Raw genomic sequence first — 23,581 nt, 5'->3', positions numbered from 1 at the left:
GAAAATGGCGACTCCTGCAGGTGCTCCAGAGTTGCTGCCTCCATGGAGCCTGTGACCTCCATGGGCCCTGCTGGGGAACCCTGCCTGCGGGGCCAGCCTCAGCCCATGCACAATGTGCTCCCTGCCCCGTGGCTTTGAGCCCCCAGTTCCTGAGGACGTGGGGCGGCAGAGTTTGGCGGAGCTGTGGGAGAGGTTGAGGCGCCAGGAGAGACTTTTGGGCAAAGAAAAATTCATTTGCAAATTGCCCGACAAAGGTAAAAAGATCTCAGACACCACTGCCAAACTGAAAGCTGCCATTTCAGAAAGTGAAGAGGTCAGAGGGAGAACGGAACTACTTCATCCCGTCAGTGTTGACTGTAAGCTAAGGCATAAAGCATCCACAAGAGTTGATACCGACATAGACAAGGCCCAGAATTCTGACCTGATGCTTGATACTTCATCATTAGTTCCTGAATGTTTGTCAGTAGACATTGAATCATCTAAAACAACCTCAGAAACACAGGAACCTACACAGCTCACTCACAAAGGCAATGAAGAGACTTTGGAGACTAGCTGCACAGTGAGTACCAGCCCATCTGTCCGCATCACAGCCCAGGCTCCCCCATCTGAAGTTAATGAACATCTCCCCCAGCATTCAAGTCAAGCGGAAGAGATTTCCAGCAGCGTCAACAGTCTGTTTATCACTAAATTGCAAAAGATCACAACTGCAGACCAGACTGAACCCTCAGAAGAAAACACCAGCACTGAGAACTTTCCAGAACTGCAGAGTGAGACTCCTAAGAAGCCTCATTACATGACAGTGCTAGAAATGCGAGCTAGAAACCCAGTGCCCCCTCCTCATAAGTTTAAGACCAATGTGTTACCCACACAACAGAGTGACTCACCAAGTCATTGTCAGAGGGCTCAGTCTCCTGCTTCCTCAGAAGAGCAGCGACACAGGGGTAGGCAGCATCTTGATGATGTCACAGCAGCTCGCCTTCTTCTGCTCCACCACCTGCCTGCACAGCTGCTCTCCGTAGAAGAGTAGCTGGCTCTGCAGAAAGTGCAGAAGCAGATTTATGAGGAGATGCGGGCAAAGCTCGCAGCACAGAAACTATCCGAGAGACTGAATATTACAATCCAGAGCTACAATCCAGAAGGGGAGTCTTCAGGGAGATACCGAGAAGTGAGGGATGAAGATGATGCCCAGTCCTCGGACGAATGCTGAAAATGAGCGCTGGGAGATCCCGGGAGTTGACTGTTGAGCTTACATTGTCTCATCAAACTTCCTAACAAGTACCAAGAGTGTCAGACCTTGTTGAGGGACAGTAGTTCAAGTTACACAAAGGTAGCTACAAAATAAGAACCCAGTTTGTCTTTCAGAAGATGATCTTCACATGCTTGAACAGTTCAATATTTGAACATTGTGTTTGGCCGTATTGTGTTACAGTTTTGCAGTATATTGTGCATTGGTCTGATATTTTAGTGTGAGTAGAACACACGTTTTCTTTAAGATATCTGCTTTTTCCTTCTTCGTATTCTTATCAGATAGTACTGCTTACACCCCTTCTGGTGAAATACTTTGTTATCCCAGGCACCTAAAGTGAATTAGGAAGGCCTGGTCCCCTCACTCGAGAAATGAGGGGAGCAGTCTAAAGAATGGTACGCATGCTTGCATGGACACATTCCTGAGACGCTGGATGTGAAATGCCGCAAACAACACTCGGGAACCACCACCACTGTGTCTGCTGCTCTGTCCTCTCTTGGGGCGACTGCTGTCACCTGTGATGAGGTTAAGGAGCACTTGGAAGAAGTGCTGGGTGGGGAGGGTCTTCTGAGCTGGTGTGGGGAACTGCTCCTGGCTGCCCTAGGCTTGAACTCATTGCCATCTGGGATGATAGGTCCCTGTACAGGACACTCGTGCTTGGTAAGGAAACCGGTGTTTTTCTAAGAGTTACAGTTGAATTGTCAGTATATTGCTTTTTTTCCTTGTTAAACCCACAGAGGTGTTTACAGGCTGTAGAAACCTCAGTCCTGTATGTGCACATTTGTGCTTTTTAAAATGATTATATGATCATTTCCAGCAAAGATAACAATGTTATCAAAAAGCCTTTGTCTATTATGTGGAACTTGTAAAGGAGAAATAAAATACCAATCAGAGCAAAAAAAAAAAACCATTTTGTCAATGATATCATACTGTACATATTACTGGCATAGAACGCCATGCACAAGGACAAGCTTTTGTTGAAAGAGTTCACCATACCCTGAAATGACAAATTATAAAATTAAAAAGGAGGAAAAGAGATGACCTTACACAGCCTGAATGGAGTTGGCATACCAGTCCCAGAGTAATATTGGCATAAGCATTATTTTTTATTAATCTTCTTAATTTACCACAAGGTGAAGTTATATGCAGAGCAGATAGACTCTTTATTGGACTTCTCTCTGAAGGCATGGAACAGACAATATGGATAAAAATTGCCCGAGATGCTGAATGACAGGAAGGGACATTACTGTATGTAGGGGAGAGGGTTTTGTCTCCTTACAGGATGGGAGACTATTCTGGTTACCCGGGAGACAGATCCAAGCACAGAATGATAAGAACCGCTCCCTACCCTCAGAGGAATCCAGTTAAACCAGCTACATTTTCTCCTGATGGATGTTCTCCGGAGATGAAGGAGGTGTCCTCCATTACTGAGGCCCTGGCTTCTCTTAGTGTCGACCTACGACAACGGAGAAGGATCGATGCAGTGACAACCCCATTACCTAGGTGAGGCAATTAAGTACTGAAAGGAAAACTATGTTGTCTCCTACAGGAAGTCCTTTACTGCTGAGCACGTATTCTTAGCAGTGTGTGCTTTACTCACGGTTTCTTCTGTTGCGGCCAATGCGAGTTTTCAGGCTTATATTCCTTGTCCACCTTTATTTGAACCTGCTACTTGGCGGGGAAACAGATGTGGTTTTATACACCACCCCAAGCATTTTATCATCTCTTTGGAATAATTTGACCTTTTGAATAGACGTGATGGAGCTTTGTATAATTTTCCTTATGCTGGATTAAAGATGCCTTTGTGTTTAGGAAAGAGACCAGGCCTACAAATGGGTTATTAAAATTGGCGATTACCAGGAATAATTGTTACAGGCTCCAGGATTGACAGCTTGGTCTATAACCAAAATTGGAATAACATTACATTTGTTAGCGAGCCAGTATATCCTATTTGTGCTTGGTTTACTTATGTAGGCTTAAAATATCTCCCATGCAATTGGAAATACTGCCCTGGCATATTTCGAAAAATTATTCAAGATAAATGAATAAATTGGGGTCCTTATGGCCAATTATTAATACATGTTCAGAATGGAATGTTACCACTTGTGATTTGTCAAATGTTACCAGGATGAACTGAGAGGAGAATGAACGCCTTAATGGATGCTTGCTGATGGAGTGTGGAGATGGAGGCATTGCTGATAACCGACTGGCCTCTGTGGAAGATCCTACTGCGTTTCAAGTTCATTTGTGGAAGACTGCCACTGCATTAAAAGAAGTTGTGCTTGCTAATGAAAGCTTTTCTGGGACTGCTCAATCTGCCTCTCAGTATAATTTTATGATGTTTAAGAAAGAAAAGGTTACTACTTGTATTCCTATGCCATATTTGTTTTTAATAGGTAGATTTAATTTTAATAATGGATTTCCTTATATTAACTGTCATTTGTATTCATGTATTAATTCATCTGTTCAGTTTAACATGAAACAAAATTCTATTAATATATGCAACAAAAATATATCTATGGATGCCTGTTAATTTGGGACGTCATTGGTCTCAAGAGCCTCTTAATCATGTGATTATTGTTTTTTTTTTTAATAATCTGCTGAAGAGAAGTAAAAGAATTCTTGGAGTCATTGTAGCGACTATTTTAAGCCTTATTTCTGTTGCTACTTTGGCAGCGATTTCCAGCATAGCATTAAAAACACTTATTGAGACAAAGCGTTTTGTTGAAGACTGGCTTAAAGATTCACATGAGTTATGGATAGAGCAAACTAAAATTGATACTAGACTTCCACATCAAGTAGATGCTTCAAAACAAACAGTAGAATGGCTGGGTCGAATGATGTTATCTATTGAAAAATATGAGGATTTAAGATATGATTGAAATTCCACTACTTTTGTGTCAATAAATATATGGATAATGATACAGAACATGATTGGAAGTGAATTCAAGCCTATATAGAAGGTAATGAAAGTGCTACAAAAGTAAGTAATGCCTTGAAATATGATGTGCGAATGTCTTTTGGTAAACAGCTAGAAGATACTACCCCTATGGAAATAGCTAAATTATTGGCTGATCAATTGACAGGATTAGATCCCAAGGCTTGGCTTCAAAGGATTTTCCATAGCTTGGGAGGAGCTAGTTTTGCCATAATCTTATGTACATTATGTATTATGTTGCTTTATTTTTACATGATTAAACCCCTACAAGGACATTTGGCTATGTTATGGAAAGTGTTACTTTAAAACAAAAGAAAAAAGAAGGAATTGTTAAGACATAGAGATGCAGCTCCCAGGCAGGGTCAAGAAAGGCCTGGAGACAGGTGCAAGTAGGGGCTGGAATGCCGCCCTAGAGAAGAAAATGTTTCTCTCACTTGGACTTAAGCTATGTTCTGCTGTGTCCTGTTTCTGTGCAAGTGGTTTTAACGCTGTCTTGGTAATGGTGAGTATATTTTGATTATAATAAGAGAGGTGATTTGTTATATGAATATTTTGAGAAGAAGCTTTTGTTTATTCGTATTTCTTTGTTTAATCTTCCCTCAGTTGTTCCTGTTATCCTGGGAATAATGATCTTATGGTATCTTGGCAAGATGAAAATAGTAGTTATTCATATTCCTAGCTTTATAAGGATTAATAAAGCTTGCAACTGCGTGCAGTTTCTTATGCCTTTGCTCTGCACCCCCTGTGTCCTGGGGGTATGCGACCATACCCAGGGCCCCAACTCACTACACATTGACAATGGGTCACCCCACAAAACACAGAAGCATCTACCTTAGTCAAAAATGTACATTTTATTGAATGCATACACTAATACTGATTGATCATATCCATAGCTAAGATATTATGGGCAAAACTGTGGCCCAAAGTACATTCCTCTAAACTTATAAAGCGAGAGAAAGAAAGAAAGGAAGGAAGAAAGGAAGAAACGAAGAAAGAAAGAGAAAAGAAAAAGAAAAAACACAAAAAACTTTAGCTTCTCATAGGAACTTCACAGGAAGTGTTGTCTGGTGATCAGTTCTGATTGGGCCATTTTAGATAGAACAGTGCATAGTGACACTTAATATGTTGGGTCCTATAGAAAGCTTTCTGCAATATAGGAATTTTAATGAAACTCATACAGAACACAGAGAACAGGAAAGGATGTGATCACCATGTCCTTCCTCTCTATCAGGTTATTTTTCTGTGTCCATGATTGTCCGGCATAGAACAGCAACAATCTGAAATAGCTGGTAGACATGGAAAAAATTGACTAAAATTATAGTTGTGGGTTACACACCTCAACAATGGCTAATGCTGTCCTCAGAGTCCTCGGAGGCTCCTCTTATAAGCCTATCTATTGGAAAGTGGAAGCAGGTTTATCTGAGCTCAAGGTGAACCTGGCCAGCCAGGGAGAGGGCAACATGGGATACTTGAGACCCTCTCTTAAACCAGCATAAAAACCAACCCTTCATTCAAAGCATCATCTATTAATTCTTTATTATTTACCACTTTCTCCCTACCAGTCTTTCGGTCTGGAATGGTAGAAAAGAACTGGGAATGATTTTCAATTCTAATGACCTTGATCTCTCTTTCCTTAGGTGCACATTAAGAATGCATGCAAACGGGTATCACCATCTGAACAACTTAGTATCATCTACTCAGTATATCTAGCCTAACACTGTGCTATGACAATCTCAAGCTTCCTTGAGTTTCGCTGACCTAGCAAGAAGTATGAAGTACTGAGGTCACACCCCAGGGATCCTTTCAAGGGGTTAGAAGAAAACCATGAGAGATGCTCCACTTCTTTGTCCTTAGATTAAATCACATTGACACAATGTGGGTGGACTATTTAACCAGACATCTTTCTCCCAACCCCACCTTTCTGAGTTCACACCATGGCAGAATTCATGCCACACCACCCTAGATATTGAGTTTAGTGATATGTAATTATTATTTAAACCTATGTATTAAATTTTGTAATTTTGTTAATTTTTGTGGTTTTCACAGTCTTCTTTGATTAACTTTCCTAGTTTTATTAATTTATCTCCTGTGTTCTGTGGTATTTTATCCTTCCCTTCAAACTAAAGTATTCCTTTTAGGATTCTCTACAGAGCTGCCTTACTGGTTATACATATTTTGTTAAATTTATTTTTAGTATGCATTAGTCAGCACAGTAGCTGGGCAGCTGCCTGCCCTCCATGGTATCAGATCTACTTTCCAAACAATAGCACTCAACTCTTACTGACTGTAGCATCTTGGCTGCTCTTTGTTCCCCTTGGACAGCCCTCAGGACCAGGCTCTCCTCTCCCTTAACCATGGCTGCTGTCCTCTTCCTCTCTCCTCTCCATCACACTCGTTCTTCCTTTATTCTCTGGCAGCTTCTTCCTCCTTCTTCCCTCCTCATGATCCTCTCTAGCAAAGCCCTCAAAGCTCACCTCCCCCATCTCTGCTGTGCAGCTGTTGGCTGTTGGCTTCTTTATAATCACAGTTAACCGGGAGCAGGGTCAGTTTTGGGGGGTTAGCCAGTAGTGAGTTCTCCAAATTAGAATTAAAATACAAGAATTAGGCCAATACACTACAGGGGATTCTTTTGTTTTGTTTTGGTTTAATTTTTCTTTTACCTTTTTACTATTTATTTTATTTTTGGCTATTTTATTAATTTGTTATTTTATTTACTTATATTTCAACTGTGGCCCCCTTTCCAGTATCCCCACATCAAACCGTACTTCCCATTTCTGCTCAGCTTTGCCTATGTGACAGTGCTCCCCGACCACACATATCCATTCCCACCTCACACCTCTAGGATCCCTATTTGGTGGGCAACAGGTTTCACAAGAGCCAAGGGCCTACCACTGCATTAATGCCAGGGAAGTCAATCAATCCTCTTCTACACAGTGACCTAGAACCATAGACCCATCCTTGTATACACTTTGGCTGGCAAAAGTGGTCCCTAGGAGCTGGGGGATTGGTGACAGACAGACTAGTTAAATATTAAAGACCAATGATTGCTGCTTTCCCTTCTTTTTCTGATTGTGGGTGAAATTATGTTTGTGTGCTTGTCTTTTTTTCTTTTTGAGATTATTTCGAGGTGATTAATTTCTTGCTTTTTGGGGGTATAGTTTAGCTCATTGTCTTTGAGTTTTCCTCCTATTATCATCTGTTATGGTGTCTTAGAGAAAAATATTGTTTAAATTTGGATTTGTCATGAAATATCTTGGTTTCTCCATTCATGATGATTGAGAATTATGCTGGGTATAGGATCCTGGGTCTGCATTACATCTGTCCAGGATTTCCTGGCTTTTGGAGTCTCTGTTGAGAAGTCTGGTGTAATTCAGATAGGTCTGAATTCATTTGTTACTGCATATTTATACCTTACCCCTTTTAATATTCTTTCTTTGATCTGTGCATTTAGGGTTTTAATTATTATGTGAATGGAGGAATATTTTCTGGTCTGCTCCCATCTGTCAGATTCTATGGCAGTGGTTCTCAACACTTCTACTGCTGCACACCTGTAATACAGCGCTTCATGCTGTGATGACTCCCACCATAAAATTATTTCAGTACTACTTCATAACTAATATTGCTACTCTTATAAGTCATAATATGCAAGGTATCTGATATACAATCTTTGTGAGTGGTCGTGGCCCAGAGTTTGAGAAACATTGCATTATATACACTTTTATTTATTTATTTTTTTAAAGTGAGGCCTTCATCTAAGAAGGTCCTGATGCAGGTGTAAGAGCAGAGACACCCTGACGTAGTGACAAGTTAGGAGGCCCAAGGCCACTTGCCTTAATGGCAACAGAGATTCCTGGCTAAAGGCACAATCTGAAATCACTGTCCCCAGGACATTTCTTACCTCAGTTTTCCCCATTATACAGTGTGTCTGCTTGGCCATGTCTGTCCAGGAAGCCAGTCCCCGTAGTCTCTAATACAGACAGAATGCTAAAGGCAAGAATGTTTTCCCTCTGTTGGCTCCCAGTCACTTCTATAGAAGTAAGTTCAAATCCCCTGTGGGTAAATGTGTGTCTCACATAATGTGTGATACTTGAAATGTTATCCATTTGAGTTGACAAAAACCAACTCTCACTTCAGATTTACAGCTGACCAACACTTAGTTTCAGGAGAATGAAGAAGCTGGCCAGGCCTGCAGAGTCAGATCCCCTCCCTGCCTGGGACAATCCCACCCACAGCAGACTTCAGCTTCACCTAGCAGCTGTTATCAGAAAATCTGACCTTAAGGTTCTGAAGTCCACACATGCACAAACCCTAACGTTGTCAGATGGTGGATATGGGGTTTTCTCCAATTTAAAATCATTCAGGCCTCTTTTCGCCCCTGGGATGCCCCCTGTTCTCTCTGGTCTGTTCTTCTCCAAAGTCACCTCTCAGAAGGGGCACTTTGCTCTAACTCCTCCTTGGTACCCACCCAGCATTGTGACTGGAGGATCCTATGGAGTTGTAGCTCTGAGCTGGGAGGGGCAGGTCTCACCCTGACTTGAAGAAGCCTGTTTTCGCAGCTGAGCTAGATCTGAGGAACAGGTGCTTTTAAAGAAGCATGTGAAAGTATCTCCTGCAGGAGAGCCCACCCTGCAGGGAAAGTCACACAGGACAGGGAAAAGTGGCTTCCCAACTTTCCCAGGGCTCTCAAACCAGGGAGGGTACCTGATTTCAGAGAGTTTGAGAAAGGCCTCCATCTCCCTGAAAGACTTCCCTCAATCATAAGTCCCACCACTATCCCAGGCTCAGCAAAGCCCTCCACCTGCCAGTTCCCTGCAAATGAAACCCAGTCTGGAGAATTGAGGATAACACTTCTAGGAAAAGGGAGACACAAGCGTCTGGGGGTCCTGGCCTGGAATCTGTCCCTTAGGCTCTCCTCACTTCCCCTAGGTGCCTAGGGCAGAGGCAGGGTCAGGAGAAGGGGGAGGGGTAAGTTCATGGTCAGGGGCAGGGTCAGGGGCAAGCTGTGACCTCCAGCCAAAAGATAGGCTTTGGGTCCATGGAACAGGCAGCAGCAGAGCTCGCCCTGCCCTCCTCCTCTCTGGAGTGGGAAGGCATGGAGACCTGAGTGGTTGGGAAGAGTTGGGGAACTCACAGCTGCTTTTCCTCTGGCTGCAACTGCAAGTGCAGGGCGAAAGAAGCCAGAGATGCTTAGGGGATCCCCCCATTTCCTGATTTCATTGTCCTTGTGGATGTCCAGGATGAAGGCTCTGCTTGGCTGGGCCAGAAGCCCCGCAGACAGGTAGAAGATGCACAACTGGCCTGTGACCTCCCTGGGCACCCACTGGGACCCAGCTCAAGTGGCCACAGACACTCACCACGCACCCTGCCCCAGCCCTAAGCCTGTGCACACCAAGGCCACAGCACCTCTGCTAGTCCCTCCCACCATGAGCACTCACCCTGGCCCCCTGGCTGGCTTACACTCTCTGTAGGGAGCTCCTTGTGTGGTTTAGACACCAGGTTGATTACGGCCTCAGAGAAGGAGTCTAACAATGTTCCATCTCGTCCAATATAGTGGAATAATTGAAGCACTATTGTTATTAGGTCTTCATTAAAAGTCTGATAGCATTCTGCGTTAAAGCCATATGGCCCAGAAATTTTGCTTTTTAATTTTGGGAGGGGCAAACTATACTGACAGTACCTATTTTCTTCTGAGAATTATCCATGTACCTTCCCAGATCTGTGTTTATGTTGGTAATTGTTATCTGTCTAGAAAATACCAATATCAAATAGATTTTCAGTTTTCTGGAGTAAAGGCCTCTGAGGTAAGACCTAATGGTTGTTGAATTTGTTCATTGCCTCATGTTAGATTCCCCCATTCATTTCTAGTTGTGTCAATTTAGGTATTGTCTCTGGTGTGCAGTTTGTTTGAGGAAGGGGTTGCCTCTCTGGTGGATCTTCTGAACAAAAATACAAAAAAAGAAACAAAAAAAAATAAAACAAACAAAAAACCCAACACACAGGACTTGGTTCTCTTGACTCTTTGTATTTTTCATTTTATTTGTAATTGAATGATTTGATTTGAGCCCTGAGTTAATTTCCTGCCATTAAGTCGTACCTGACATTCTATGGGATGAGGTTTGGCCTCATCTTGTTAACAGCAACATGTAACTGCTGAGCTGTTTCTGCTCTCTGTAGTGGTGATGACATCAAAATCTTACTGAAAACCATGCATAGCCTGGTTTAGGCTGTCATAAAGTAGCCCACCAATTCAGTGTTCCCCGCAAGGTGCTATGGGACAGTAGTAGCATGAGTCTGCATGCACCTGGACAGTTTTCACTAGGGAGTACACACACACACACACACACACACACACACACACACTTTACTGACATGGTGCACATTCTTTGCACACAAAGAAGAAAGTGAGTAGTAATGAAAACACACCAATAATGGAATTGATGGAGGGAGTTGTGGGGAAGCTGGGGCTTAGAGTTACTTAAAGGCCCTGTGCAGGCTCTCCTTTTGTTGGAGGAGAAACTTCAAGTGCAATGTGGTTCTTTATTTTCTTTCTCTAAAGCACAGAGGGCTAGGGTGAAACATAGGGCTTTGAGCATGTTTGGCAAGTGCAGTCACACTGAATTAAATCCTAGGGCTGGAACCTATTAATCTTCTACAGAATTATAGAGCAGCCTGGATGAAGACTCTCAGCTGAAAAGGTGGACATCTCAAGACAGGCACTGACAATGGCTGACAGACTTGACTGAAGGCTGGAAATGTTTTGCTATCTCATAGGAAAAGAAGGCCCCTCCTACAACACTGTACTCTAAGGACAGTTTATTCAGGTTAGGATGACATGAACTATTGTCTCATGTGACAGATGTCAGCACAAAGTATCCAAGGTATTGTATGCCAATGGTAGCATTAACAGAACAAAGCACACAGTGTCATGAAGACATAAATCATGAGTTTGTGTAGCAAGACCCAGGCCTCTTCCAGGGTCTTAGATAGTAACTGAGAACCTCAAATGCGGTAGTGATGTGATAGTGTGGTGTAAATCTAGTTACAACTAGTTTCTATTGTGACACAGATGACACTTTTTGTGTCATGGTCAGCTTATAATGAATGACTATACCTAAGCTTGAGAATAAGCAAAGACTACATTGCTTCTCTAGCTGCTAAGCTTTTAAAAGCCCTGGGGTGACAGCAAGCTTTTGTGGACATTCTGGATTGGTCCTTCTGTACTTTAACTCTCTGAGTCACCTCCACTCTCAGCAGGTTAGATCAATTCGACAAATTGGAAATCAGTCACCTGGAAAAAATACATTCTCAATACGATCCCAGATTGGCCATGGAAAAAGGGTAGCGTGAACTGTCCCACCTAGGTTCTGGGATTGCACAGGCCTGCTCTCCAAAAGAAACGTGTGTTCACAGCTGCAGGGTACATTTACTATGGATGCTCTGGAGGTTCCTTCCTAAACTGCTTAGATTAAAATAATTTTCTTGCTAGCAATCAAAAAACTGATTATGCCAATTTGGCCTACAAGAAGCTAGTTTCTATTCTGTATTTTATCAGATGTGTATAATACATATAGTCATCATTGATATTAGGTGAAAGTTCTGCTCTAATAGGGACACTAAGTGATGCTGGAGGATGATCCTGACCCACACTGAGCAGTGGGAACACCAGAGCCCTGTAGGGATGCCTGGCAAGCTAACACATTGAGCACGCGCGGCTCAGCAAGTTACCTGTGAATACACATCTCCTGAGATCTCTCTATTTAATTGGAGGTGATCCTGTCCACCTAATACAGCACATCATGTGGAATAACAAAAGCCACCTGCAGGAGCTGTGGTGATGACTCACAGGGTAGAGCATCTGCTGCTCTCTCAGAAGAACCACATGGACCCTAATAATTGGGTAAAGTGTGTCAGTGATTATATCACAAATTGTGTGTCCGAGACACAGCCACATTCTCCACACAAAAGACACTATCACACTGGGTACCCCTTGGTGACTTTGAATTCACTTATTAGCCCAGGCTCCATGGAACATGCAGAGATCCATCTGTAGCTGTCAGTTCTAGGTCCACAGGAAGGGACAGAACCCTTGTGTAAGAATGATGGTCTTAAGAGTCAAGAGATAGAATTCAATTTTTATTCATAACAAATACATTTTTACAACAAAACAGGATTAAAATGAATAAAAATATTTAAAAATATTTGAAAGTAAAAATAGTAACAAGAACATATAAATATGAAACAACAAAAAGAAAACTTCAATTAAAATCATAACAAAAATATTTCTAAAAGCATATTCTTAACGAACATTTAGAAGCACAGACATATTGCTGTTTCTCCTCTAGCACACATAATGAAAGGCGGTCCCCCAAGTTGTCTCTCAAGTGCTGTTTTCTGAGAAGAAAGTAAGACCTCAATCAGTCAGGCTGGCTTAGTGGTATATAAACTTAGGGTCTCTAAGAAATGACAAATTAACTCTGAGGAAGAATACTCATCCAAAAAATGTTGTTACCATTCAGGATATTTGTCATCAGGGACTCCTGAGAAAGCAACTTATTCTTCAGGAAGCTCTCTTACTGGGGTGTGTCCAATTCCAGCTCTCTTGCACTTTCTGAGACCTGGGAGAGGAAGGGAGTTTTTCAGACACTGATTTGGTGGGGAAATGCAAGCCAGCTGTCAGAATGCTGCCTTCTACCACCTCAGTTCTATTGGACAGTCGACATGGACAGTTTAAGTGATATCATTTTTGCTAACTCTGTGGGCAGGGCAAAATCTCCAGAGAGCCTCACAGTAATGTGGGCTGCCAATATGGGACCAGACTTATACCAGTGCAAACCAAGAACAGGGCAATGGCAAGAGACCTCATCGGGTTGCAGGAAGAAAGGAGATGTCCATATGTCAACAAGGATAAAGCCAATGACAAGTACTAATTTGACATTTGCACTTGGTTCTTATCCCAAAGGTGCTTCCTACACAAGAGGTCACATGACCACAGAGTGTCATTTGTCAAAGAACCAAGAAATTGTTCAAAACTCTACATAGGATCCAATGTATCACATGGATATGCAATAATGAGGTATGTTATTCATCTGTCACCATTTCTAGACTGCAGCTTCAAAAAGAGCAGCAAAATATGCTTGCACAATAATTCAGTTTCTGAAAAGTGGTTAACTTCCCAGAATACTTGTGCATAGGCAGAGCAATGAACAATTCCACTACATGAGGTGGTTGGCTGGTTGTGAGTGTAAATTAGAAAGGTGGTAAGAGAAGCAAAGATGTATCAAATTGGCAAATTTTATCAGATATTGTTAATCTAACACATCTGCTCGTCCCTACCTGATAATGCTGGTTCTGGCCGTTGATGGTCTTTATCTTTCTTGTTGAAGTCAACCAAATATTTCTGGTTCAGTGCACAATCAAGATGTACCTCCTTGCTCTCCTGCTTCAGTGGGAACAACTTCTTCCTACATGTGTTCTCCATCAGGAGCTGGCTGAGCAGGTTTCTGGAAATACAGTCTGCATATTAAGATCATGCTGCCCCTTTCTCCCATTCCTACTCCCAAGTCCCACTAACTCTACCAGGTCCCAGATACCCAGGAAGACTTAATAAAATGCATCTTGATACATATAAGGCTGCTGCACAAACCATAAAGAGTTAATTCGGGGAAGAATAAATTGTTTGCTTGGCCTGACACCAATTAGTGTCCACACCTCTGAGAAAGAACATGGATCTACAACTATCCATGAAAGCCCAATGCATGGGGCCAACATCAATTAGTAGTGGGCCAAGACCCTCAAAGGAGGTCAGTAGAACCAAGAGAAGGTCATGCTAACCATGTGGTCCACGCACTGAGTTTTGTAAAACCTGGTGTGACACCATAGGTCCAGGTCAGCCTAATAACCTTCTGCTGACTTCAATCAGTACTGTTCTCTCTAGAGCCTTCTGAAGATGCCTAGACAATCCTGGGATGAGTAACAGTCTTTTGTGGAACTGAAAACTGAGTCCTAATGACCCTGGCACACTGATGGGTAAATAGCACAAGAGATAGAACCAGAGCTGAAGACCGTCCAATCCAGAACAAAGAAAGTCAGAAATGGCCATTCCACAAGTGATAGCCTTTCTGACCAGGACTTACCTAGAGAAGGTCATCTCCTTCTTCAGCTTATGGTTGTTCTCATGGACCTCAGTGTTCTCCATCTCTAAGTTGTGCAGAATTGATATGACCGCCTCCTCCATTCTCTCCAGGTCTTCATAATATGGATTTGGCCTGAAGTGTGGCCTGGCCCCAAATGATAGAATACAATGAACATCGGCATTTAGGAATATATGAACTCAGGGTGGGTCCTATATTACCCCAGGCTGCTGCCTGGATCTTCCAGCACTCAGTCCCCTGCCTAGCAAGTACAGAGACTCACCATAAACTCACTGCAATTACAATCTTGCAAAGCCACCAGCTGTCAAGGGCTTTGCAAATGCACACTGGGAACTCACTCTCCCTGACTTTATCCCTGAATTCTTTATTCAGACCACAAGTTCTGCTTTTCAATAAATGGAAGCAGATGAGTCCATTTTCAATCTCACTCCTCAGGAAGGGTCAGGTTCTGAATCTCCACTATATGGGAGGTGAGGTTTAGCACAGGGTGGTTCGGGAGGCACAGCTTTCTAGAACCCAAAACCTTAATAGGATAAGAAGAAGGTGACTTTGCAGACCCAGGAATGAAACAGGAGCATTTGGAGCGATTCATACCTGTTCTTCATGGATCTCTCGGTTAGAAACTTCAGGCGATCTCTCAGGTCATTTCTCTCCTCGGTAATGAGCTGCAGCTCTTTAATCAGCCTCTCCTTTTCCTTCATGGCCTGATTCTTGCTTAGGTCAGTGCCAGGGGATGATGTTTCTCTCCCAACGTCTGTAGGTAGAAGAACACAAGTGAACCTGCATGGGGAGAATGCATAGAGTGTTCATAGACCTCAGTGAGGCCTAAACAGGAGAACAAGCCAGGAACCCAGTGTCATTGCTAGGCGATTGGTCTATGCTGAAGAGGCCTCCTCAGTGGATCTCAGTTCTCCCACTACTCTATAGAGACCAAGAGATGTAAGCAGCCAGGTGTTCCCTATGCCGGACATCACGTGCTTACATGTACCACGGAGATGGCTTCTCCAGGATTATTATCAGCTGAACAGGGTACAGCTTTGTTTCAGGACCCTCACCCCTGTGGCTTCAGAACTCAGATGATAAATTCACCATCCACAAAACTTGAGTGATTGGAGACACTCAGATGTCCGACCCTGATACTCTAAGCCAACAACTTTGGATTTAAAACGCATTTCCAGGGAGGATATGTTCAACAGACTTATCAGTGTCCCTATGTGAAATACCAAATGCCCCAGAAGTGCGAATAGGTTACAGGCTGAATCTTGTTCTACACTTTCCAAATAGTTTTGGTATTGTAGAAAAATTTTTGTAACATACAACCTCTAATATATAAAGCAAACGATGACCCTGCCAGTTAGAAGAAATCGGAGAAGGTCTAAGAACATAAGTTTATTGCCTGGAGCACAATCTCTCCCTGTTACTACTGTCAGATATCCACTGTATTTAAAGAAGCAATGATAGTGAAATACATTGCTGCCCTGTCTAAACTCAGAAAATTTGGACCCTCCATGACTACTGATGGTGTTATTATATCAATGTAACAGAACAAATGAACTGAAAAGTAAAGACCAGAAGTTCACAGTATAATAGCATTGGCCTTACCATATCCTCCCAGTGGGGATGGGGAAACTAAAGTTCTGAAATCCTGACTTTAAGGAATTGTGATATTCGTGGATATTCAATTCCTTTTCAGATGCTCCAGTTGCTGTGGCCCATTGCTAGAAAGGTCAGCTTAAGCCTTCAGCCACCCTGGCAGGAAGCTCAAAATACACTGCCCAGAACTTACTCCACATTCCCCAGAAGTGCTGTCTTTCTCCATCATTACTTTGAGACGAAAGGCCAGACTCCTTCACTCTAGTCTCTCCAGAATCGACGTTCCCCCTCCCAAAACGCTTGCGAAGATGGGAAAACATGTCTTAGCTTGTAACCGCCAGACTCAGACTGAGAGAAACTAGGGCACTGGTTGTCACGACAACACTGGTGACATCACAGAGGATGCCAGAACTCTCTAGGAGACAATAGAATGTCCAAGAAGGGACAGCAGATGTCATGGGGAGCAGACTTTGCATCCCTGCTAATGTTCTCCCTGTACTGAGCATAAGCAGAGGTGCCCTTTCCAGGAGACTTTCCTGGGGCAGAGCCACTGAGCATCTCCTGCTTCCAAAGCCAAATTTTCCTCAAGGCTTGATTATAAAAAACCTTAGTAATTCCTATGCATCTAAATGAATGTTTCCTTTCAAATCTTGCCCAAAAAATGTCTCATCCTAACTCAAATTATCCTCATTCACCAATGTAAGCCATTAAAACTTCCTGAGATTTCACACCAGCTTGAATATGCAGTCAAAAGTTCTCCTGTCTCATTATGTACAGGTGCTTTATATCACATCAAGAAATAGTCTGCATGGTAGGTTACAACATGCGTGTGTATTAGGGGAACACTCATGAAGTCGTGTGCTTAGCAGTCGACAATTGCCAGAAAATTCCTTAGGAGAAAGAGTTGAAGTCTTTATGGTGCTAGGAAAAGTGTGGAGACCAGTTGGCAGAGGAAAATGCAATATTGGAGACACCAGTGAAGGGAACCTCATGCTGCTTGTGGGGTGCTGCTCTTTGCACCAATGTCGCCAAAGGAGCACTGCTCACAGGCCTGAGTAATATATACCATGAGCTTTTATCAGAGAAATAAAATACACAAGAGATATAGAGGGTGGCACAGAAACGTCTAAAATGAGGCTATAAACATCATTAAGTGTATAGAGCAAGGTCCCAGCACCTGTACACTGGGAAATGGCCACCCCACCAAACACAAAAGCATCTATCATAGTAAAAAATGAATACTTTATAGAATGCACCCACTAACACTGATTGATCACATCTGTAGTTCAAATTTTGGGGGCAAATTCATGGCCTTAACTATCTTTGTCTCAACTTATATAGCAAAAAATAAGAAAGAACGAGAAAAGAAAAAGTCGAAACTAAAAGCTCAAGCTTCTCATATGAGGATTGCAGGAAGTGTTATATGGGAGTCAGTTCTGATTAGGCCATTTTAGATGGACCAGTGCATAGTGACCCTTACTGTGATGGGCCCTATATAAAGCTTTTTGCAATATTGGAATTTTAACAAACCTCATCCAGAATGTACGGAAGAGGCACCATGTGATCAGCATGTGATCACCATGTCCTTACTCTGTATCAGGTTATTTTTCTGCATCCTTGATTGTCAGGCATATAACAGCAACAATCGGAAATAGCTGGTAGACATGGAAAAACATGGCTAAAACTATAGTTGTGGGTTACACACCTCAACTGTGAAAGGCTAATGCTGTCTGCACAGTCCTTGGAGGCCACTCTTTTAAGCCTATTAATTACAAAGTGAAAGGAGGTTTATCTGAGCTCAAAGTGATCCTGGCCAGCCAGGTAGAGGGCAACATGTGATACTTGAGACCCTGTTTTAAAGGAGCACAGAAATCCACACTTCATTCAAAGCATCATCTACGAATTCTCGATTATTTACCATTCTCTCCCTACCAGTCGTTCTGTTTGGAATGGTAGAAAACAACTGGAACTGATCTTTCTATTTTAAGGACCTTGATCTCTCTTTTTTTAGGTGCACATTAAGAGTGCATACAAATGGACATCACCATCTGAACATCTTAGTATTATCTACTCTGTATATATAGCATAATACTGTGCCTATGACAGTCTTAAGCTTCCTTGAGTGTAGTTGCCCCATCAAGAAGTGTGAAGTTCTGAGTTCAAACCCCAGTGATGCTTTAAAGGGACTAGAAGAAAGCCATCAGAGATACTCCACTTCTTTGTCCTTAGATTAAATCAAGTTGACACAATGTGAACCTGGTGGGCTATTTAACCATGCATCTTTCTCCCAACCCCTCTTTTCTGAGTTCAGTCCATGGCAGAATTCATCCTCCACCATCCTATATATTTCTTTGTATATTTCTACAAGAGCCAGGTTTCTTTTTTTTTAATAGAATTAGTTGTAGTCAATCAACTGCTGCCCTATGTGAGAAATGATTAGTATCTATTGCAACTTACCACAGTGTATTTGTGTATACAAGTACATTATTGGAAATCCAGCATTACTGAGGGATTGGAAACCAGTGCTGTGACCTTGCCTTTCTGTGCCTCTTCCTGGCTCACAGGCAGCAGGGGACAGACCTTGAGTTCCTCTGAAGGGACAGAGTGATGTTGAATGGGCACTGAGCAGGCAGAGAAACACAGCTGAGGCAGCTCCTTTCAGTTATCAAACACATCATCTCCTTCCCATCTTAAGGGCTACTGCTGAGGTCTTGCCCCTGTACCTACCTTAATAGCAGCGAATTTGTTACACAGCAGCCAGCTCTTTCCTATTGTTCTGTAATACGCCTCCACATCATGGATGCCAAGAAAAACACTAACAAAGAACAAAAAACTCTGACGTTGAACTGTGTGGTGCTGGTCACATACCCTGTTATGTTCTGTATGTTATGAGGTTTGTTAATCTTAACAAGTTCCCCAAGTGTATTCTTCACATAGGACCCAATAGATTCAAGGAAAATAGGAACAATTATGTGTAAAATGGCCTGAGTCAGGGCCCATAGACCGAAACATTTCCAACACTTGTGCATGAGCCCATGTGGATTTTGCAATGAGCTGGGCCTAGCAATGTCCAGTACACAGTTGTGAGCTGTTGCTCTGGTTGAACTGTATTGGTGTGTGCGTTAATAAACTACACCTATTTAAATGAATTCAGTGTTCCTGTAGTTTGAATCTAGATCCCTTGACACCAGATCTTCCCTTCTGTAGCACTTGGGAAAAAGGCTAAGTTTAGGAAAGGTGACGTCTTGTCATAAGTTATGTGACAAGAGGGATGGTGAATGATCCCTTGAGATAAGAATCAAGGTTTCCTCTGTGGTATTTAGGTCTATACTGGCCCTGTGCAACAGCTTCAAGAACCCATTTCTGATTTTCCTTGGGATTCCCGTGATGATGCACTCAGACATGATTGGAAACAACCAAAACGGTGGTCAGACTTGATTTATAAAATGTAGGTAACATTGCAAACTTATGTTGTAGGATATTTGATCATATTGTCATCCCCAATATTGTGTTATTTACTTAAAAAAATACCTTCTGGCTGTGTAGTTCAGCACTAGCACCAATATTTCACCCTAGAGCTATTTTTGTTTGTTTGTTTGTTTTTTGTTTTTGTTTTTGGATGAACAAGTACTTTCCTATTTTGTGGCCCAGCCCTAGCTCTTACTTCTTTGCACAGTCATAGAGAGCCCACAAACATATACTCAGACAAAGCCAGGGGAGTGTATAAAAGGGCCTAAGGCAATACCACATAATGACATTGAAAGTGGGCTCTCTTCTTGATCCACGCCTCCAGCTCTCCTGACATCTACATGAATTATAACTCCTAATGCAGTGTAAATGATGTCTGCGCTATTGCTGAAGGAATCATGAGAATAACAACTGTAAACATTCCACCATGGATAGAATTTGTGGAAAGAGGTGACTGGCAGCCAACAAGAGGGCTCTACAGTTAAAGGGGCTTGCTGTCAAGTCTGATGAGCTTGACTCAATCCCCAGGACCCACGTAGTAAAAAGGAGAGAAACAAGGGCCAAGCTGTCCTCTGGCTTCCACTCCTGTGCTTACATGTATGTGAGTATATATGTATATGTCTGTATGTACGTGTGGATATGAATGTGTGTATGCATGTATGTGTATACGTGTATATGTATATGTGTGTATATGTCTGTCTATATGTGTGTATAGGTGTATTTGTATGTGTGTATATGTATTGTATGTGTGTGTATGTGTGTATGTATATGTGTATGTGTGTATGCATGTATGTGTGTATGTGTGTGTATGTGTGTGTATGTGTGTATGCATGTAGGTGTGTATATATGTGTATGTGAGCATGAATGTATAGTCATGTATATGCATGTGTTTTCATGTACGTGTATTCGTGTATATGTACGAATGTATGTGTGTATATGTATGTATGGACACACAAACACACACAATGTTAAAACATAAAAAGCTCCTTGGAGTATTCACCGTGCCTGGATAAGTGGTGACCATGTGGGGGAAACACATGTCCATGTAAGCACACCTGTTCACATGCGCTGAGCAATGCCCAGCCTGGTCTTGAGCTCACTACCTGCCCAACGATGAGTTTCTGCCCACCTGGTCTTCTCAGAGCCAGGCGACGATTGTTCCTGCCATTCCAGTTCTGTTCCAGTTTCTCATGCCGCAAACCTTCTAGCTTGAATCTCACCTACTGATGCAGGAACCTAACAGCCTCCAACCCAGTGAAGTAAGTAAACTTCTTCCTGACATCCTCAGGCTTGGTGTCCCCATGAGTCACAGGGAGGAAGGATGGCATGCACCAAGGAGAAGGGCCATGGGCAAGGAAGACAGGATCATAAGTCAGTCATCACTGACACCAGCAAAGTGTGTGCTTCAGAGCTGGCTCTGCTCATTCTTGTCCCAGTGGCAGGACTTAAGAGTGGTGCATACCTGTCACCCAGCACTCAGAGACGTCTGAGGCATGAGAACCAGGAGTTCATGGCCATCTTAACTAATGGTGAGTTCAAAGCCAGCCTGGGCTGCATGAGACTCAGTCTCAAAGAAAGATGCTAGGGCTAGTGTGGCAGAAAGTAGGAGACAGAGAAGCCAGGTTAACCCCCACTATTCTCCTCATGCTGTGTGAGCAATGAGGAGAAGGTGCCCTATACACTGTGGACAGGATGGTCTCTCAGACGGTTCAGAAAGCAATGGTGGCCTCCAGCAATTCTCCACTTGGGTGTGACTTGAGTATTATACATGTGTGTTTACAAGCCAAAATATAAAATCCATAGGTGACTGTGTAAATTCAACATGGTCCAGCCATGTGCTGGAGTATTATTCAGCCTTACATAGGATTCAGATTCTGACCCTTGAACAGGAATGAGAATGGTAGCCATTCTCCTAAGTCAGACCTCCAGGCAGTGCAAAGACAAACTAACACTGTATGACACCACTGAGGGCTGCCGTGTCACCAATTATATAAAAACAGAAAGCAGGAAGGTCTATAGAGCTCCAGGGGTGACAGGGGGTTGGGAGGTTGGAGGGTAGGTGTGTAAGTGGGACTGAGCCTCAGAGGAATCAGACATGGCTGCAGAATATGCCTGTGGCTGCCTCCCATACCTGTGGGTGCTGCCTCCTCAGAAAGGCAAATACAGCAAAAGAAAGGACCAGAGGGGACAGGCTCTGACCTCCTGTAGACACACACAAATGACGTGACAGAATGTGCACACTGCTGCCTTGCTGCAGGAGCAGTTGAGCTTCCAGAAGGGTTGAAAGAGGCTGGAAGGGCTGAGCATGGCACTGAGTTCAAGGACATAGCTTTAGGTCCTGGGGAACCTATGGTGCCCAGGTCCCATCCTGCTGATACTGAGGGACACAGCTCACATACATGGTGATGGCTGGGCTGGGCTGGGGAATAGGTGTCCACTCTCACCTGCCTCAGCTTGAAGATGCGCTGGGTGAAGTAGGACTGCAACTACTTGTTGGATTCATTGATGCAAATCTGCTGGAAGCTATTCTGTTCAAAGTCCTCAAATCTGAGTATGGCCAAGACACCAATGGGCAAGCACTGTGAGACAAGGTTTGGTTATAGCCGGGGCCTCCTGGGAAGACCAGCCGTCCTGAGAGGAGTTGCAGCAGAGGGGGTGTGTTTTCCTGACCTGTTTGGTACCCAGTGTTTTTTTGCCAAGGGTCCCTTTATTACTTCTTGATGGAACCAGGCCTGCACATATCCAGTAAGCATTGGGGTGGAACCTGGGCTTGGTGCCCACATGCTGGCATCGCTGAGGGTGAAGCCTAGCCTATCACACTTCCAGACACCGAGTGCAGATGCCTGGGTTCCTATAGAATGGCGGTTCTTACCCTTCCTAATGCTGTGACTCTTTATTTCAGTTCCTCATGTCGTTGTCATCCCAACATAAACTTATTGGAGAGCTACTTCATGAGTGTAACTTTGTTACTGTGAGGAACTGTAGTGTAAATGTCTGGTGTGCAGGAGCGCTGATGTAGAACCCACAGATTGAGAGCAGCTGCTGTAGAGGATCAGAGTCCTCTGCCAGCCCTGGTGTTTGCAGAGATCCCCTGGGTTCCTAGTCTCCATGGCTTTCCCAAGGACAGGGTTTATTCTTGGCCGTCTCAGGGCCTGGGACCTCACAGAAACAGCCTCTCCCATGTCCTTCCTGTTGAGGAGAGCGTGGTTGGTCCTCAGCACAGTCCAGTCAAACAGGGCCCTGTATAGACACTTGGCCAGGGGTCTCCTGCAGTTATGGCCTCTGGACAGAGGGGTTTCTTACCTGGGTGGGGCAACTGTGCCAGGTACAGACTGTGATGCTCAGAGTCAAGACCTCATTTTGTCTTATTTTCATAGACAAAGTTGCCCAGGCTGGCCTCGAACTTGCCGTGTAGCCAAGGATAATTAAACAACTGATCCTACTGCCTCTACCCACCATGGGCTGAGATTGCAGATGAGTGTCACCAGAGCTGGCTTGTCACAGCTGCTATACGGCTCTAAGTCAGGGGCCTCATGCGCAGGTGTGTTATGACTGTGCTATCCCCACCCCGCAACCAGGGTTTTCACCTTTCTCCTGCTGAAGTCTGCTTAATCCTACCCTGGACCCAGGACACAGCAGCTGTGGGAGACTCAAAGCCTGGGGCTTCAGCTCAGCATGGGTACACAGCATGGCATGCAGGATGTATGGTTGTGAAAAAGCCAAGGAAGTGCTTCTCAGCTCACCCCCTGCAGGAGTGTCTAGTCCATCCTTCTCTCCATGGACACAGACATCTGCTTCCAACTGCCCGACATGTCTCTCTGGTTTTGACTTTCCTGGATGCCATGTCAATGCCACCACACAGAGTGCTGCCTCTACTGGGGACACTCACACAACCTCTCTGGGGGACATCTGAGCCAAGCAGGGATTGGGTGCACTGCAGAGAGGTCAAGTCATGTCGTGAAGTACCTTGTCCCACAAAGGCTCACTGTTCAGTGAGTTGACTGGAAAAGTAAGCTTATGCCCCTGGGCAGGGTCCCCATAGGGAGTGTCCCACACCCTGCTATCAGGTCTATTCCTGGTGCCATGCAAATTCAATTTGCAAGACCCAATGCTCTGGAAATGTCAAGAGCTAACGGAAATGTACCAGGAAGTGCACACCATAGCAAAGGGAGAGGATGGCACAGA

General features: G+C 43.6%; 3 protein-coding genes and 1 pseudogene across 6 annotated transcripts in view; 2 read left to right on the top strand and 2 right to left on the bottom strand.

Moving 5' to 3' along the window:
* The window catches only part of LOC147999194 (disks large homolog 5-like), a 37,389-nt gene extending 36,460 nt beyond the window's left edge, over positions 1-929 (bottom strand). For all 4 annotated transcript variants that reach the window (XM_087596265.1, XM_087596263.1, XM_087596267.1 and 1 more), the window contains exon 1: positions 885-929. The gene's annotated coding sequence lies outside the window, so the exon portion shown is untranslated. The remainder of the gene's footprint in view (positions 1-884) is intronic.
* LOC134483599 (disks large homolog 5-like) overlaps positions 1-23,581 on the top strand; it is a 124,854-nt gene that overhangs the window by 54,321 nt on the left and 46,952 nt on the right. The window lies entirely within an intron of this gene.
* Positions 113-1,237, top strand: LOC134483598 (DNA-directed RNA polymerase II subunit GRINL1A-like; annotated as a pseudogene).
* On the bottom strand, positions 12,305-16,314 carry LOC147999193 (disks large homolog 5-like). The gene is made up of 6 exons (XM_087596275.1): positions 16,122-16,314; positions 14,930-15,089; positions 14,318-14,461; positions 13,518-13,684; positions 12,694-12,799; positions 12,305-12,575 (listed from the first exon to the last, which is right to left on the bottom strand). The coding sequence occupies exons 1-5, from the start codon at positions 16,246-16,248 to the stop codon at positions 12,735-12,737; spliced, it is 663 nt and encodes a 220-aa protein (XP_087452401.1). The 5' UTR covers positions 16,249-16,314; the 3' UTR covers positions 12,305-12,575; positions 12,694-12,734.

Source organism: Rattus norvegicus, chromosome 19, assembly GCF_021556685.1.
Source record: "Rattus norvegicus strain SHRSP/BbbUtx chromosome 19, alternate assembly SHRSP_T2T, whole genome shotgun sequence".
Lineage (NCBI taxonomy): Eukaryota > Metazoa > Chordata > Mammalia > Rodentia > Muridae > Rattus > Rattus norvegicus.
Note: the sequence above shows the minus strand (reverse complement) of the source record. Positions and strands in the feature narration are given on the sequence as shown.